Below are 15486 nucleotides of genomic sequence, written 5' to 3'. Positions count from 1 at the left end.
ATTGTCGGATGCCAAGCCCGTCGGCCAGCGCAGTCACGCGAAAACAACTACACAATTACCTGGTGGTCGTAACTCACTACTTTTGACTGAACAGATTAAGAAGCAATGAAGCTACCCGCGTCATCAAATTCAGACAAACTTCGACAAGCAAGAAAGCACAAATTGTGAGGGGGGCGTATTTCAACAGGTGATACGAGTGCGCCTTTCTGCCCATTTCAAGACGTGCATTGCATTGCGAGTGATAGTGGCGTCAACGCCCCCTGTAGCGATGGGCGCTGAAAAGAAATGCATTTATTAATAATAATAAAATTCAACGTATTTTCTTAACTCGTCACGAATATATAAAATTGACTAGGAATTTGGTTTTCGTTGAATGAATCTAACTGTGTCTCGTTTGAATTAAAAAACGCGTTTTTCTTTCCCAATGTTTGTTCCCTCCAAACATAGTCGCGCTTCAATCGCTGCTCCCATAACCCCCCATGCTGATGTCGGTGACAATCTGTACTGAACCGCTTTTCGCCTGAAGCTTCGCGACCTATTTGAATCGACCTTGGTTAGCATTCGAGCAATGTATCTGCTGTGTGGCACAACGCTATATAGGTGAGCTGCCGCGTCATTCTTCTTTGAGTCAGGAGGAAGGGCTCCGGTAGTGCACACGGCCACTGTTCATTGAACAATGCGGAACTGGCTTCCAAAAGGAGTGAGTGATGAAGACTTATGAAGACGGTACAGTGATGACGATGGAATGACGAAAAAGAAACGACGTCACTGGAACGGCGAATGCGGTTTTGCGACGACGAGATGACAATTCTGAGATTATGACGATGCTATAACAACGACAGGGGCGTGACCACGACGGAATGGGGACAATGCGATAACGGTGACTGTAAGACGACGATGGCGTTGACGAGGACGGTTTGGCGGAGCTAGAATAATGACAATCGTATGACAACGGAAACATAACAGCGACTGCGACGGCGACGCAATTACGAAACGGGCATGTCAACGGCGTCATAAGTGCAGTTGAATGACGATAGCATGACAGTGGTATAACGTCGTGATAGAACGACGAAATGGGTCTAATGACGTCGGCATGATGACTATGGGATGGCGTTCTTAAGTGATGACGCTGGTTGAACGACAGCATGACAATGACGGTATGATAACAAAAGTATGACGATGACTGTGTGGCGACGACCAGGACAAGGACAGGCATGACGTGACATTACATGACAAGGACGGCATGACGTGAGTCGAATGACGAAGCTGGAGTGACAAATAACGATGTAACTACCACGGCAGTCTCACGAGGATGGTACAACAACGAATGCATGACTGTGGACAACGATGGGGTGAGGACGAGGGCATGATGAGAGTCGGATGTCAAAGCTCGAATGAAGACGGTGCTTCGACTACGAAGGCATCACGACCACGAGTACGTACGTACCTAGTGTTCCAAGTTATTGGACAACTTGGATCACTGGGTCGGCGTAGCAGGCGTGACGATGACAGGATGACGAGAGTCAGATGATGAAGCTGGAATGACGAGGATGGAAGGACTGGTGATGGCACCCCGACCACGAGCAAATACGCAGTGGCTCAAGCCGGTGACAACTTGGGTCACGTTGTAGGCGCAAGAGGCTGTATAGATAGACTCAAAACGCCTGAAGTCGACAGAGGATGCTTATCGCATTAAAATGTACGAAGGTTTGATCTCATTTGTTTGAACTTGTTCGCGTTTGAGCTAAATGATTACAACGGCTCAGAGCTGGAACGCGTGACGAACTTGGAATCACTACGAAAAAACTTGCTTCGTGTCATGCGAACAATGGTGTCTAAAGATTATCTTGAATAAGCCAGGTTACAGCTCGCAATGTGACCGAAATTCTATCTAGTGTCGCGCGCTGGCCCTTAAAGGATAGAGAGTATAGGAAAAAAAAACAATATTTTGAAGTGTAGGACTAGGGCTGGTTATGGAGGCATGAAAGCTTACAGAAGAGCCACGGATTGTAGTCGTTAACACTTGTGCGCGCAGATCATAAAGCGTGCTATAAATACGTCGTTTATTAAAACTCGCACTATACATCGATATGCGAATGAAAAATAAAGACTTCTTTTGTGCTAGCGGAGAAGGTGGGCGCGTAAAAGCAGCAGCTCGCCCGCAACGTTACAAAAGCGGCCCCATTACTTAGAGCGTTTACGAACGTACAAGTGTTGAGGGGCGTTATCAATCCCAACGGAAGCTTTCATATACCACGTATATGGCGAGAAGTGGGCTATCGGATTTCACCGTGTTCTTTGTAAGCAGTTTACTTGCCATATTGTTTTTTTCTTTTTTTATTGCGTTCTAATTATAACACACGCATGTGCACACGATCGCACCCACGGCAATATTTTAAGTGAGCGAGCAGTTAATGAAAGGTTGTTTAGCTGCAGCGGCGGGAAAGCGTATTGAAGAGACGCAGCACTTACCAGTGTGCGGCATCAGTGTCGCCACCTGTAATCAGAAAAAATAGGAATGTTCGTGATAAACAGGAATGATAGAGGTAGCGTACGTTACCGTTTTTTAGGAATAGATTAGTGCCCTAAGCTGGCGTACGACAGCTACATTGTGAACGATTATCCCTAGCTGCTGGAACAATCATGCATGCATATTATAGCAATTATTAATATGGTCACTGACCACACAACGACGAAATGGATGTTTCTGTGTCCGTACGGGCATTTTGTTCATAATCAAGGAGGGTGACCACTGAAATAGCCTGAGTGCTCCTGAATATAAGGCCGAAGTTACTTCGCATAGATGGGGTGAGTTTCGCCAACTATTCTGTTGATGGTGTTGGAAGTATATAGTTTCCAGATGAATAGATTCCATATGAATCCGTAATGACACATTTCAGTCTGTCGCTCAAGATGCTTGCGGCGTCCCAGACCATGGCCCATCCAAATACTTCGACGTGCTTCGCTAAGGCGTTTGTCGATGTGCTTCTCTTCTCATGCTGTCTTAAAAACCTGTTCAACTGTCTGGAGATGCCGTGAATGGGAGTGGCGCAAGCATTCTTCCGACAGACCAAAATGTGTCAGCATTCAAAACACGGACAGCGCTCTTACCAGAACGAGTGGCAGTCTTCGCCCCGTCTATACGAAGTCACTTGGTCACATATTCAACAGTAGTAAAGCCATTTCAGGGGTGGTGACCAGTCAGCGCAGTGAAAAGGAGCCCGTACGGGGCACAGGAACGTCAGTTTCGTCGTTGTTTGGTCACTGACAACATTCGTCATTTCTAACTGTGATTTTACCTGACCAGACCATTTTCTGTCTAAGCCTTAGCTACCTCAATCATGCAGGTTGGTTCACATTTAGTTCACGGTTGCTATACTATCTCGAAAACTCTGTGCTGTAAAGAGGAAACAGAGCCCGCGCCGCAGGTGGAAGAAACTAAGTTGTAACTTGCACACCGTGAAGCCGCGGAACGTGCTAAATCGGCGTGCGTGACGGCTCAAGAAACCTGGCTCAGTGTTCAGCACGTTATAGTTTGTCTGATTTGCCCTCCTCGTACACACTCCAATGAAATAATATTAGAAAACGAGCTCACATCCTCGAAGATTCGTCACGCGCTCACGTATATCATATGGCACGTCTGATACATGCGACATGGTATATGTGGTATGACATACACTACACTTATTTATTTTAGTCTTTACATGAAGGGTGAAAGCTGCGAGAACGTGCTTCCATGCAGTCTATAATATCGGTCAGACATCCTTTATATGACCGATAATTTAATAATCCAGACTTCCGTGGGAAACAAATAGCCTAGGGCTGCTATACTAAGTCACAAGGTTGGGACACACGAACATTCGACCAAATTAAACGCTATGCAGAACCCACGCTCTGTATGGATGGACGTTATGCGAATCATATTGTAGGCTGCTGGCTATCCAGCATACAGTTAGTGTCTCTGCAAAGAGTTACGAGATGCACCAACGTGTTTTTGTCAGGCAAGCAATTGTGTGTGTTACGCGATCGTGTCTGTCTGACGACAGCAGCAAGATGGCAGGGACGACGACAGTACGACGGCGAAGGCACGATCACTGATTCTTTAATTATTATTACTTTGATACTCCTGCGAAAAAATTTTAGAAAACCTGGGCCAATCCAGACCTGTTCTGAGAAACCGAGGCTCGATCCCACCATTTGACACTTAAACGCTTTTTTCGAATCGATAAGTACTGCTAACCCATATAGCCACAGAAAAACAGAAAACGAGGCTGCAAATAATGAACTGCTTCTTACCTAGAATTGCACCGTAACGGTTAATTATGTGGTCTTGAAGTAGGCTGCGCGCGATCGAATCTTCGTTCCTGTACGGTAGGCGATCGCGAAGTAAGCTAGTGCTTTTCCTTCAAGCTGTTATTTTATAACCTGCAAAATCGTGCACCTATCTTCTTTGTCTCCCAGAGAGAGGCGCTGAAAACAGTTATGCTTTAGCACCTGTGTCCGTCAAACTCGGCTTGCCGTGCTGATTCAATTTAGACTATGAATAGTTTTTGGACTCTTTTTAATTGTTACTCTGATCGGTCGAACATTAAGTATGCGGCTTTAATGTACGCAATGAGTCCGGTGACTACGTAATGCGTGCAGCTTGCATTTATTCTTTCTTCTTTCGCAATCAAATCCTGCTTTGTTCAAGGAACACCGTCCGTACTGCCGGAGCCCTTCCTCCTGAGTCAAAGAAAAATGGCGTGGCCGCTCACCTGTATAACTGTCTGCCTCACGGCACAAACAAATCAGATTTTCTCTCGGATATGTCTCTACTTATGTCAAGAAAATTATTCTCATCTTTAAGTGACATCTTTCTTTTTCTGCAAAGCTACAAATATCTGAGAAATTCATTTATCATGAATTGTTATCGTTGTAAAAATTGGGCCCCGTTTTTGCTACTATGTTGTCCAAAAGGTGGCGCAGCTGAGTCACGTTAAGTCCTCGAGTTTTGTACCTCTCGATACACGGAAGCGTTGCTGAGAGCATTAGGTTGAATCCCTAAAATTTCTTAGCAAAGGTTATGCGGCTGCTTACATGTTTCTCCACTTGTGCTGTCCAGTTGTCTTTGAACTTTCTTGCGAGCGGCGAGAAAACAAATCGCAAGAAACAGTCTGCCGTTGAATTCACTCGCTCGTTAATTGACATCATAGTTTGTTCAGTTATCACTAGAAGTGTATCATCCATATTCGCGCATGTTTCCGTTCGCAATCATAGTTGCTGTGTCCGTACTGAATGCAAGGTGTCATGTAGAATTTTAGGCCTGTGAGGTTGCTGCGCAGCGAATGCTTAATGCGAAGTTCTAGCTGCTGTTCGCGCGTGCTGCTCACCATTTGACAAAGTAACTTACAACATTATGGATTAGGAGCTGGCAAAATGATAATTATGATTACTAGGCGTGACTGCCTGTGTACATGTATGCGCATGCGCGTGGTTTGCGCGTCGGTGTTCACCAGCGAGTTAGCGGCTTTGCGGGGCATCCTTCCTGCACCGCGTCAATGTTTAGTCAGACAATCCTGCCAGCTTACCAAGCTGACTGTGTTGTCTCGCTCAAATACCGCTCCAATGTTTTCCTAAGTGCACGTATGTGCTTGGGCGCGTGTCATCTGCCTACTCAAGCGTCCTGAGCTCGAAGAATTGGCCATCGTGGGCGTCGACTCGTGCTGGCTTGACGTCGAGATATATGTTAGACATCGTCGTCGAATAGCGCAGAACTTCCTGTAAATCGAAAGCTCTCTGCCAATCGGCGGGTATATGCAGCAGCTGAGGGTCGCAAAAACTGGCTCGAGAGTGCTGTTATAGTCGCACGTTCTCTCTGATGACGTAAACGTGTCTAACGCCAATAACGGCTGTAATACCTCTATAGTATAATACGTTAGCGTAACACCTCTATAGGAACATATATATGCATAAGGGTTCCCAGCAGGGTAATTGCAAATCGCGACGTCGTTCGTCGCCCACTTCTCGTACACGCCGGCACATGGTCCCCACGAGTTCTTGCACGACGGGAAAGGGCGCAGGAAGACGGGGAAAGGGAAACGGCGGGCCCGTCCATTTCCTGGCGGAAAGCTTGGCGTCCCCGCATGCGTGCGTGCGTGCGTGCGTTCGTTCGCTCGCTCTTTCGTGCCTCCGCGCGTGCTTGCGAGCGTGCGCGCCGTGGCGTGCCAATGGCGCGAGCCGGCCACGCGCCGACCGAATCCCGTAACGACGCGGAGACGTCACAGCGCACGGCGGCGCGGCCCTTCCATTTTTGATGAGCGGCGCGAGCGGTACGCACGCTCGCTCGGGGCCCTGGCGTGGCGCGACGCGCGGGCACGCCACCACCACCACCACGCCGGGGCTCGGGCCCCACGCGCGCACACTTGACCACGCGACGGCAAACGACCGGCGGAGCGCGAATTATGGATGTCCGCAGTCACCGCGGCTTCGTCGCGCTGCATGCGTCCTGATTCTTTCTTGGCGTGGCTGCCACGAAGGGCAAGGAGAAAGAGATAGAGAAAAAGAAAGAAGTAGGGTGGGGAGGGTCATGGATTGAAGGAAAGGCTGTGTAATATCTACTCTCTTCACCTCGTTCCACATAAGTTACCTTAGGTAAGCGGAGCATTTCTGCAAATATGTCTCGCTTACTTAAGAGCGCATGTATTAGTGCACGCGCCTTTTGGAACTCTTTCTCTTTGGGACCTATATTGTTTGTTGTTGAAAAGTTTACGTTGCGGCATACAATGGTATTCATATTAGAACGCGAATGTGATACAGATGTTTAAATTGTAGTGATGACTTAGAGAAATTGTTGTCTATTGGCAAACGCGTATAAGGGTCTTTCTCATCAGTTCTCAGCTTGGTAGCTTCGACAGTTCTCTCTCGGGTCGCTACACTTCATGGTCATGCACCAATAAGCTCATCGGTGTGGTTTACTGAATACGTTTACAAGATCATTTCTGGAACTGTTGAGTTCCCTTAAGATCTTAAGTGCGCTTAAGGTCTTAAGATTTCTTGTACCCGTCAGGCGTATTTGTGGTCGCTATTTTAAACACACGAGAAGGAGCTGCAGTCATCAATCTGTTGTGACAGTCTCCATCTGTTATTTTTATTTAGTCGGAGAAAAAAAAAAGAACAAACGACGAAGCACAACCGAAAGGCATTGCACTAACACCACGAAACATTTTGGACAATTTATATCCCTTCCCAGACCGCCTGGCTGTATGTCTCTCTCGCATTATGATAACCCAAGGTATGGAGGATGCGCATGGAACGCATCGTATGGCTCTTGATTTACCTACGGGTTTCTTTCCCATTAAGAAATGGAAGGGCTAATACTGCTGGTTTCCTTTCGGTTTTGGAGTACCTGTTTCCGGAAAATGCCTTATATATTTACTTTCCACAGGTTTGATGACAAGAATAAGGAAGAGTTTTTTATTGCCCTAATTAATAAATAATAATAATTATAATCAATAATATCTAGCGTTATGTTCTCATTATTTCTATAACTGCTACATGGCTTAGCTTCGCCTCTTCTCTCATTGTTCTACTGCCCTTTCCTTGCTGGCCAGTCTCCCGCAGTGGTCATGTACCATTGTATGGGAGCGTCGTCGTCGTCGACATAATAATAATAATAATAATAATAATAATAATAATAATAATAATAATAATAATAATAATAATAATAATAATAATAATAATAATAATAATAGCTGAAAGCTTTGGCGCAAGCAAAACTACCCGCCGCGGTGACTCAGCGGTTGTGGCGTTGTGCTGCTAAGCACGAAGTCGCAGGTTCGACTCGCGACGCCCGGAACTCAGGTGGGGTGCAGGCATTAAAGATGGTCCTCTACGGGACTTCCGATGCCCGTTCGAGAACTCCAGCTGGTGACCGTCACAATCCAGGCTTCTCCACCACCGCGCTACTTTGAGTTGTCGGTTCTCGTCGTTCAGTAGCCGAATAAACTTCTGTTCGTGTGCCCACAAATTCGAAGGCCAGAAATAGGCTCATTATAAATGCAGTTGACATATTGACATAGTTGACGCTGTACCGCCAGTCTTGCGCTGCACAGGCAGCGTAATTGGCCGCCGTGTAGTTGGCCTCGAAACCGAGAATGGGGCCTATTGCATAGCCGAGCACCGCGTTAGTCTTTGAATAGGAATCGACCTCGGCGCCTCCCTTGTGGATGTAAAGCAAGTCTGCAATGGGGAAAGTCGTAAGTAAGACGGGCGCTTTGTGAAACAAGCATTAAACGTCTATACTGAGTATTATTACCCTATTTAAAAGATGGAGGACGCTCAAGCTTCGCCTTTATGAGTGGAACGCGATAGCATTCTAAGATCCCTGACTGTTTCTCAAGCTTTCCGGAAACTGGAGCGTACGTAACCGTAATTTTCGCCGGGAAACGCTGGCCGCGAATGCTATGCACGAAGGTGGGCTTTCTGGTAGAAACGGGGCCTCTTGCGTAGGCCGCGATGCGGCGGAGGTGAGCACCATCTGGAGGTATTGCAAGGAACTGGGCGCACCTCTCCGTGGCGTCCGAGATACTCAAGCGCTGGCGCACGCAAATGGCGGACGGCGTGGCCGGTCTATGGATTGTAGAAACGCTGGAAAAGGGTTTTTTTTTAGTTTTCGCGTAACATAATTATGTTAAACAGTCTGGTGCTAGGCCTGTTGGTACATAGCTTGTCAAACAAACGACGAAACCCAGCCTTCAAAGACGCGTACACAAGAAGAGAGAAAAAGACAACTACACACGCTGGAATTAGCAACAGAGTTTAATTATGTTTTCTCGTATAGTCATATTACAATCCGACGCTATCATAGCTGTAGGTTGTGTGTAAGTCGTACTTTATGATTTTTTTACGTATTTTAGCTTGAGAAATTCAATTATTTCAGTACCTTCCTTGCGCCACATGGAGGGCCTGGGTATGGGCGGTTCGAAAATCTTTTTGCCGAAGCGGCATCCTACGCTTGAAGGCAACGCCGGATTTTCTGAGACAAGGGCCCTTAACGCTATCGCATTAATAAGGCATGACATGTTCCGAAGATCAACAGAATAAGAAGGAATCGCATATGTCGAGAACCTTTCTGTTGTTAAACTGCCGTTGGCCTCATGGGCTCTTACTTCGATGCGACAACACTTGTGCAAGCGGGATTTTTGGCCAAGTGTAAGGATAGGTAAGAATTTGGAAGGGAATATAATACCGGAACCTTTTCTGTCGGCGCACCTGGCGGAGCACCTTACTGGTAAAATTAACGCGAAAAAAAGTAGAACTGGTGACTGTAACCTAAGCAATTATTTGTTAGCGTGAGACATCGAAGTCAGACGAGGAATACAAGAAAATGCCAGGAATGCGCTAGGACATTGCTGGGTCCTGCAGGCTTGGACCTTGGGGCCATTGCTTCTCAGCATTAGTTGTTTGTTTAGTTGTTTGTTAGTTTGCAAAGGTTGCCATTTTCTTTCTTAATCTGCTCCTAGTAGATGCACGCAATATAACTGTGATGTCTAAATCACTGGACACGTACGGGACAACGCTGTTTGATTCCAGTGGCCGATTGAAAGAAAAGGCTGAGAAGTACTAAGTAATCTACGTAGATACTACAGAAAAAGTTGTCGACACGTATAGCAGTCACTCTCTTCAAATGCATTTTGTCTAAGATAAGGACAGTGTGACGATCACGCTGGTCTGTGTATTTGCTGTATTACATCATTCACTCGCCTTCAAGACTCCCTCTTAAGCACTTGAAGCCAATTAAGGTGATGCAATAGTTTGGTTAATTTCAGAGGAAACAAATTATTGTTTTTCTACTTCGAGTGAGCAAACGCGATGGAACAGTTTGTTTAGAACGGACTAGCGTAATAAAGAAATTACATAATACGTAGAAGTGTCACACAGTCCCCCTTCTGCCCTACATGATGTACAGAGACGACAAAAAGACATGCTAGGAAGGCTTTTACGGGTCTGTTCTGTGTGTTTGAAGGCTGTCTGCGTTGCTTCTGAAAATTAAGAGATCTCAACACCGGACGCAAGTATCTCCTTGTGTGTAGTAACGAAAGACACTTTTTAACCAAATTTTTGTTGCTGTAGCTGCTTCTTCGGCAACGTTTCGCTACCATGCGCCTTGGGCTTACTGATCACTAGTGATCGCAAGAAAAGTTCTCATCACGCATTGAACAAAAACCTGCGCGCTTATTAAACGTTTCCAATTAATTAAAGAAGAGCGATTGTGTGCACGAGAAGAGTGACCTTAAATAGTTAATTAAGTGCAGTAAATTAAGTCATGTATACAAGTTACCTGATCCATTCACAGAGAGTTAATTACTACAAAGCCCTGCGGCGAGTAATAAGTAACGAGTGCTTTGACGTTTGACCCGCGTGCCACACACACAGACGTTTGTGAAGTAACCAGAATCAAGCAAGACGTTCTGCTTAAATTAAAAAGAAAGAGAAAGAGAGAGATTGCGTTGACAATGGGACCGGTTGTTGGCGGCTTTTATTTAGTTTCGTGTTTGGTAGCTAACGCATGCCGTACGTATCACTCACTCAGTAATATGACGCATCTAATAGACCGCAAAAGGTGTACGAAATATAAATTGGATCGTTGGATCACAATAATCTGATAGTCAATGAAGCGAATCATTCACAACACCTTTCGAAACAAACCTCGTCGTAATGGAGGTGAGTGTGGCTTTTCTGCATAATGTACAATCGTGAGGGAAAGCCTGCTTTAAGCAGCACGCATGGTGTTGCAATACGGCCTTACGTTTTCCTCTAACGTGCTATTGTTGATTTAGGATGCCTCTAGCAGCTGATCTGAAGGTTGTGTTTAATGATATGCAAGATAATGATAAAGTTATGGGCCACGAAAGGAGGAAATCTTTCTCGAATTCAGCCAGATGCCAAGACTAAGAGTGGGTCGCAATAACCCCGGAGAGAACACACGTAACAGTTATTCCTGCTCCAAAAGTACTCGGTTTTTCATACAACATACAATAACAAAAATTATATAAATAGAAGATGATGGAAGAATCTGGCAACTGTGAACAATTAACAGGGGATCTTTCGCTTCGTGAAAGCGCTGGTCGTACAAAATGTGAACCAAGTATGCCGCACACGCCGGCCCGAGCTTGCATCTTATTGAAGGGGCGCTACACCTTTTTTTTATTTTTGTCTCACAGAGTTTCTTATTTTCTTCAAAAAGCGGAGACATGCTTTCATCACTATTTGGGTTCTTAATGCACTGACATTCGCCGCAGAAGCAGCGCCGTGGCTGACACGAAAATTGTTTAACGCTTACCTCTGATTTCGTAGTAGGCTCCGGTCGGTCTTGCAAGGATGGAGCGCACAGCTCGGTGGCAGCGTGGAAACAGCACCCGCCGTTCCGTCCCTGGTCCGTCACCGCACCGTCGACGCGCGGCGCATGCGAAACTGCGCCACTGAATCGGTTCCAGCGGTTCCATAAAACTTTCCCCCAGTTCCGTCTCGGAGCGGCCGGGGCACGAAACACCTAATACGCAGAACAACTACAGATTCGCTGCGTATATGAAAGACAACAAACATAAAGAGAGAACTGCATCGAAGCAAGCATTGAGGGAAGGTTTCGGGTAAGGAGGAAACGAAGGAAGGAAGTGAAAGAAGGGGGCGGAATCTCCGCGCGAACGCAGAAGCGGAGCGCACCGCCGCCGTCGCCGCCGACGGAAGCATGACGTCACGGCTGGTGCGGGTCGTGCGCATTGGCCGGAGAGCGGGCCGAATCAGATGAGCTGTGCGGCCGTCACGTGGTGCGTAGAGGGGCGGAGCTTCACGGGCGCCCCCATGGAAATAAGCAGGCTGCGCGAGGGACCGTAAGGAAGGAGAGCGCGATGGAAAAAAGAAAGGAAAAAAAAACGGGAGGAGGAGGTCATGGAACGAGCGACCGTGGTGTGGTGCGGGAAGCGCATGCTTCCTTCCTTCCTTCGCGCGTCGGCGTCGCGAGCGAGAGGCTATCGCGGCGCTGCCGACTGACGGCGGCGGCGTCATGAATGTTTAAGCGACCGCGGCGACCTCCTCGTTCTCTGCGTCGCGCGCCCGAGACGGGAAACTGTCAACGTCCTTTTTGGCTCCGAGGATTAGTTGTAGGGATTTCGGGAGGGAAAGGGCAGAGGGGGAAGTGTTGGGAACGACGGACGGCAAAAAGGAAAACGGTTCGGGAGAGCAAGCCAGCGGAAATGTAAAGGCGACGTCTGAAACACTGACGTGCGTCAGACGAGCCGCATTTCCAACTGGGTCCAGCGCCTCTTTTTCCTCTGGTGTATACGACGCAAGAGTAGGTGCAGAAAGCAGAAGGAATGTCGATGTTTTCTGACGCTGCAAAATGTGAAAAGCTGAGGAGTAGCAGGCACCGCTGCGTTAAGTCGACTCTGGCGCTCGGGATTGGCATGGGAAGCGAGCGGACACAAATCTGGTGGAAAGCGGGAGGCGGGGGGGGGGGGGGAGGTGAATGAAGCAGGGCTGCGAAAGAAGGGGCCTGCAGCGTGCTGCACCTGCTCCAAATTTTCTGTGTCTCGCACGCTACGGCTTCGGAGGGGGCTTAAGCGAGAGGACATTGGCCACGCCTTCGCTTTTCTTCCTACCGATTTTGATCCCTTCGCCACCCTTTCGCCCGGAGCGCGGAGTTTAGGATGGGCGGGGCCTTGAGCGATCGAAGTTGGTGCTGCCCGACAGCGGATCCAAATAAAGTGCGCGAGGACGGGGCGACGGCTTGAGCGGCCAGGTGAGATAGAAACGACGCCGAAACATCGTTTTAAAACGCCGAAGTCGAAGTGACACCAGGAGGTGTGAGCAGATATAAGAAAGAAAGAAGAAAAATGATAGAGAGGAGCAATTTTAGCGGATGCGCAACCAGAAGAACAATAAAGTGCGCAGATATATATACTTCTACATATATAAACCTAGAAATCGATGCGCTTATAACTTGAAAGGCCTTGTGTAGAAGGCCGCAGGGCCGTTGGGGGCTTTGACTGGTTTGTAGGTGCGCGTTTTGTCGAAGTTTTGTTTCCTCGAAGTGTAAAAAGTCTAAAGAAAGAAGAAAGTGTCGTCGGCGAATGGCAGGGCGGCACCCGAAGACGCGGACTTATCTCGCCTTCCACACCTGGTCCCGTCGTCTTCGGCCGCGGTGGTGCGTCGAACGTACATTTTATTGAAGTCGCTTTCGGTTTTCTTCCGGTAACGATCGCGGTGTACGGGCATGGGCCGAGTGGAAGTGTCTCGGCCTTCAAGACGTTAAACGGGCGTTCGTTTCTCTGTATGTAGCGTAGACAGGTTGCCCATAGCGGCGTGAGTGCCTCGAAATTTATTATAGGCTCTCCAGTGTTTACTACATTTAACTACGGGGCTAAACAACATCGCGGCTGCAGTTATATATAGGCAGGTATAGGATGGCTTTGTGTTATGGTGCGCCAATGTATAGATAGGTACGGCGAAACCCCAATGACCTGTCCTTCGTCTCTCGTGGCTCTATAGCCGAAATTGTCGCATTTGAGAACGGCAGTTCTATCGTCAGAGGAAAAGCCGTTCGACAAATTTCTTCAATTACACCACAACACTTGATATTATACCTACAAAGAGGCGTGCATGCGGGCGCAATATCATTAAAATATTGTAACATGTATGTTGCACCGCGTGAGCAAGATTATTTTGTTCATTATATGCCAGAAGAAAGCACGCGAAATGACATGCTTATTTGCGAAACCGACGAATACATATAGCCTGCTTTCCAGCTAGCGTTAGCCATGATGTTCAAAAAAAAATAAAAATTGAATAAACGCGCTGCAAAATACGATTATAAGGCCTATGGTGTTAGGCCGTCTGAGGTCTGGCAACTGAACACGGTAGGTCTTAAAAGTATATCTTGCACCATACTTTTAAATCTTTTTTTTTTTTATGGGACAGCTTGGCTAACGTTAGCTCGGGCACTCTATATATACGTATATATGTGCGGCTATAAGAAACCGTACAACGTGATAATATTAGTAACATTGTAGGACATGATGTAATGTCGCAATACAGTGAAGTGAGGTCGCAGGGTCGTATACAGCATTTAGAGACTAAACATCTTTGTTCCGCGCATGGTTAGTCGACACCCCTTAAAAACAATAAGTCAGGGATAAACGAAAAAAAAAACACGAGAAATTTCTACTTGATTTTGTCAGGACGTACCTGTTTTCTGGCGTCCATACTCAAAAAAGGAATACATGCATGTTCAAGGACCTGCAGAGCATGCACTTTGACCTGCAAGCATACAAAAAAAAAAAAGAAATGTCTACTGCCTAAATGACGTAAACTGCTATCTGTACACGCAGCCTCCGTAATCGCGTATCCTCCGTAAATACGTGGATTTTCTTCGACTTTTTTTTCAGTATTTTCTTGTTTTTTTTTCTTGGGAAGTGCAAATAACCATTGTAGGCTATTTCGAAGGAAGCGTATGGCTTTTTGTCTCATACAGCCGTTGCTCATAATGAGAAGGCTTTAAAATTGATTTTTTTTTTATGGAACACTGGATCTTGCTATATAAGAAGTTACAAAGAGCGCGGGAAAGCAATACATTTTTATTGAAGGAAGAATAAGTTTTAGAAATTCAGGAGTATTTGATTTCTGAACTAAACTATGCCACAAATAGGTTTGCCAATGTATGTCACTGAAATATCTATCACCCATGGAAGAAGAGAAATTTCGAGAGCACGGATCAGAAAGGCAAGGCAATTTTTATTTATGCCAAGAAGTGCGCCATTGAGTTGTTCATTGAACAAGGCTCCGCAATTACACAGCACGGATACAAAGTTATAGACATAACGAGACAGTATATTGAGCAACTGCTAGCAGTGCCTAATGATGGAAGGCGAGCAGGGTTGCCACGCGCGTCACTCCATGGAGCATAGAACAGAGTTTAACTAAAAAATGCTCATGCATATATATATATATATATATATATATATATATATATATATATATATATAAACGAGAAGAAAGGGGGTTAACCGAGGGACCCGATATTTATTAGTCATATAATGAGAAGTCAAGAAACACTGACACCAAGTACAACATAGTGGAAATTGCATGTGCTTAATAAATGAAATAAAGTAACGATAAATTTATGGAAATTAAAGTGGATGAAAAAACAACTTGCCGCACGTGGGAACCGAACCCACAACCTTCGCATGTCGCGTGCGATGCTCTACCAATTGAGCTACCGCGGCGGCGTTTCCCCATCCACTTTCTTGGGTATTTATGCGTACTAGTAGAACCCTGGGAGTGTTAGCCAGCGCCCCCACTCACAGACCTTGGCGGCGGACGTGGAACGTCTTTTTTTGCCGCAGGCGTCACGAGAACGTGATCTTTTCGGGAGAAGGCAACTGGTCAATAAACCCACATATGCGACCTAAAGGCATCAATGTTGCCGGATTCGAGACCCTCGTTATGTAA

At 46.5% G+C, this 15486-nt stretch overlaps 1 protein-coding gene across 2 annotated transcripts in view; it reads right to left on the bottom strand.

The window, feature by feature from the left end:
- LOC135913925 (paired box pox-neuro protein-like) overlaps nucleotides 1-11414 on the bottom strand; it is a 29796-nt gene extending 18382 nt beyond the window's left edge. Inside the window, exons 1-2 of one of the 2 annotated variants that reach the window (XM_070539724.1) lie at nucleotides 11324-11414; nucleotides 2473-2497 (exon numbers count right to left, since the gene is read on the bottom strand). In XM_070539724.1, the coding sequence (XP_070395825.1) occupies nucleotides 2473-2485 (13 nt within the window). In that variant the 5' untranslated portion in view covers nucleotides 2486-2497; nucleotides 11324-11414. Of the gene's footprint in view, nucleotides 1-2472; nucleotides 2498-4296; nucleotides 4376-11323 lie in introns of those variants that run through there. The other variant, XM_065446616.2, reaches the window with a different exon arrangement.
- Nucleotides 11415-15486: the final 4072 nt, after the last annotated feature.

This window comes from Dermacentor albipictus, chromosome 5 (genome assembly GCF_038994185.2).
Source record: "Dermacentor albipictus isolate Rhodes 1998 colony chromosome 5, USDA_Dalb.pri_finalv2, whole genome shotgun sequence".
NCBI lineage: Eukaryota > Metazoa > Arthropoda > Arachnida > Ixodida > Ixodidae > Dermacentor > Dermacentor albipictus.
The sequence above is the reverse complement of the archived record's forward strand: the minus strand, read 5'-3'. Positions and strand labels throughout refer to the sequence as shown.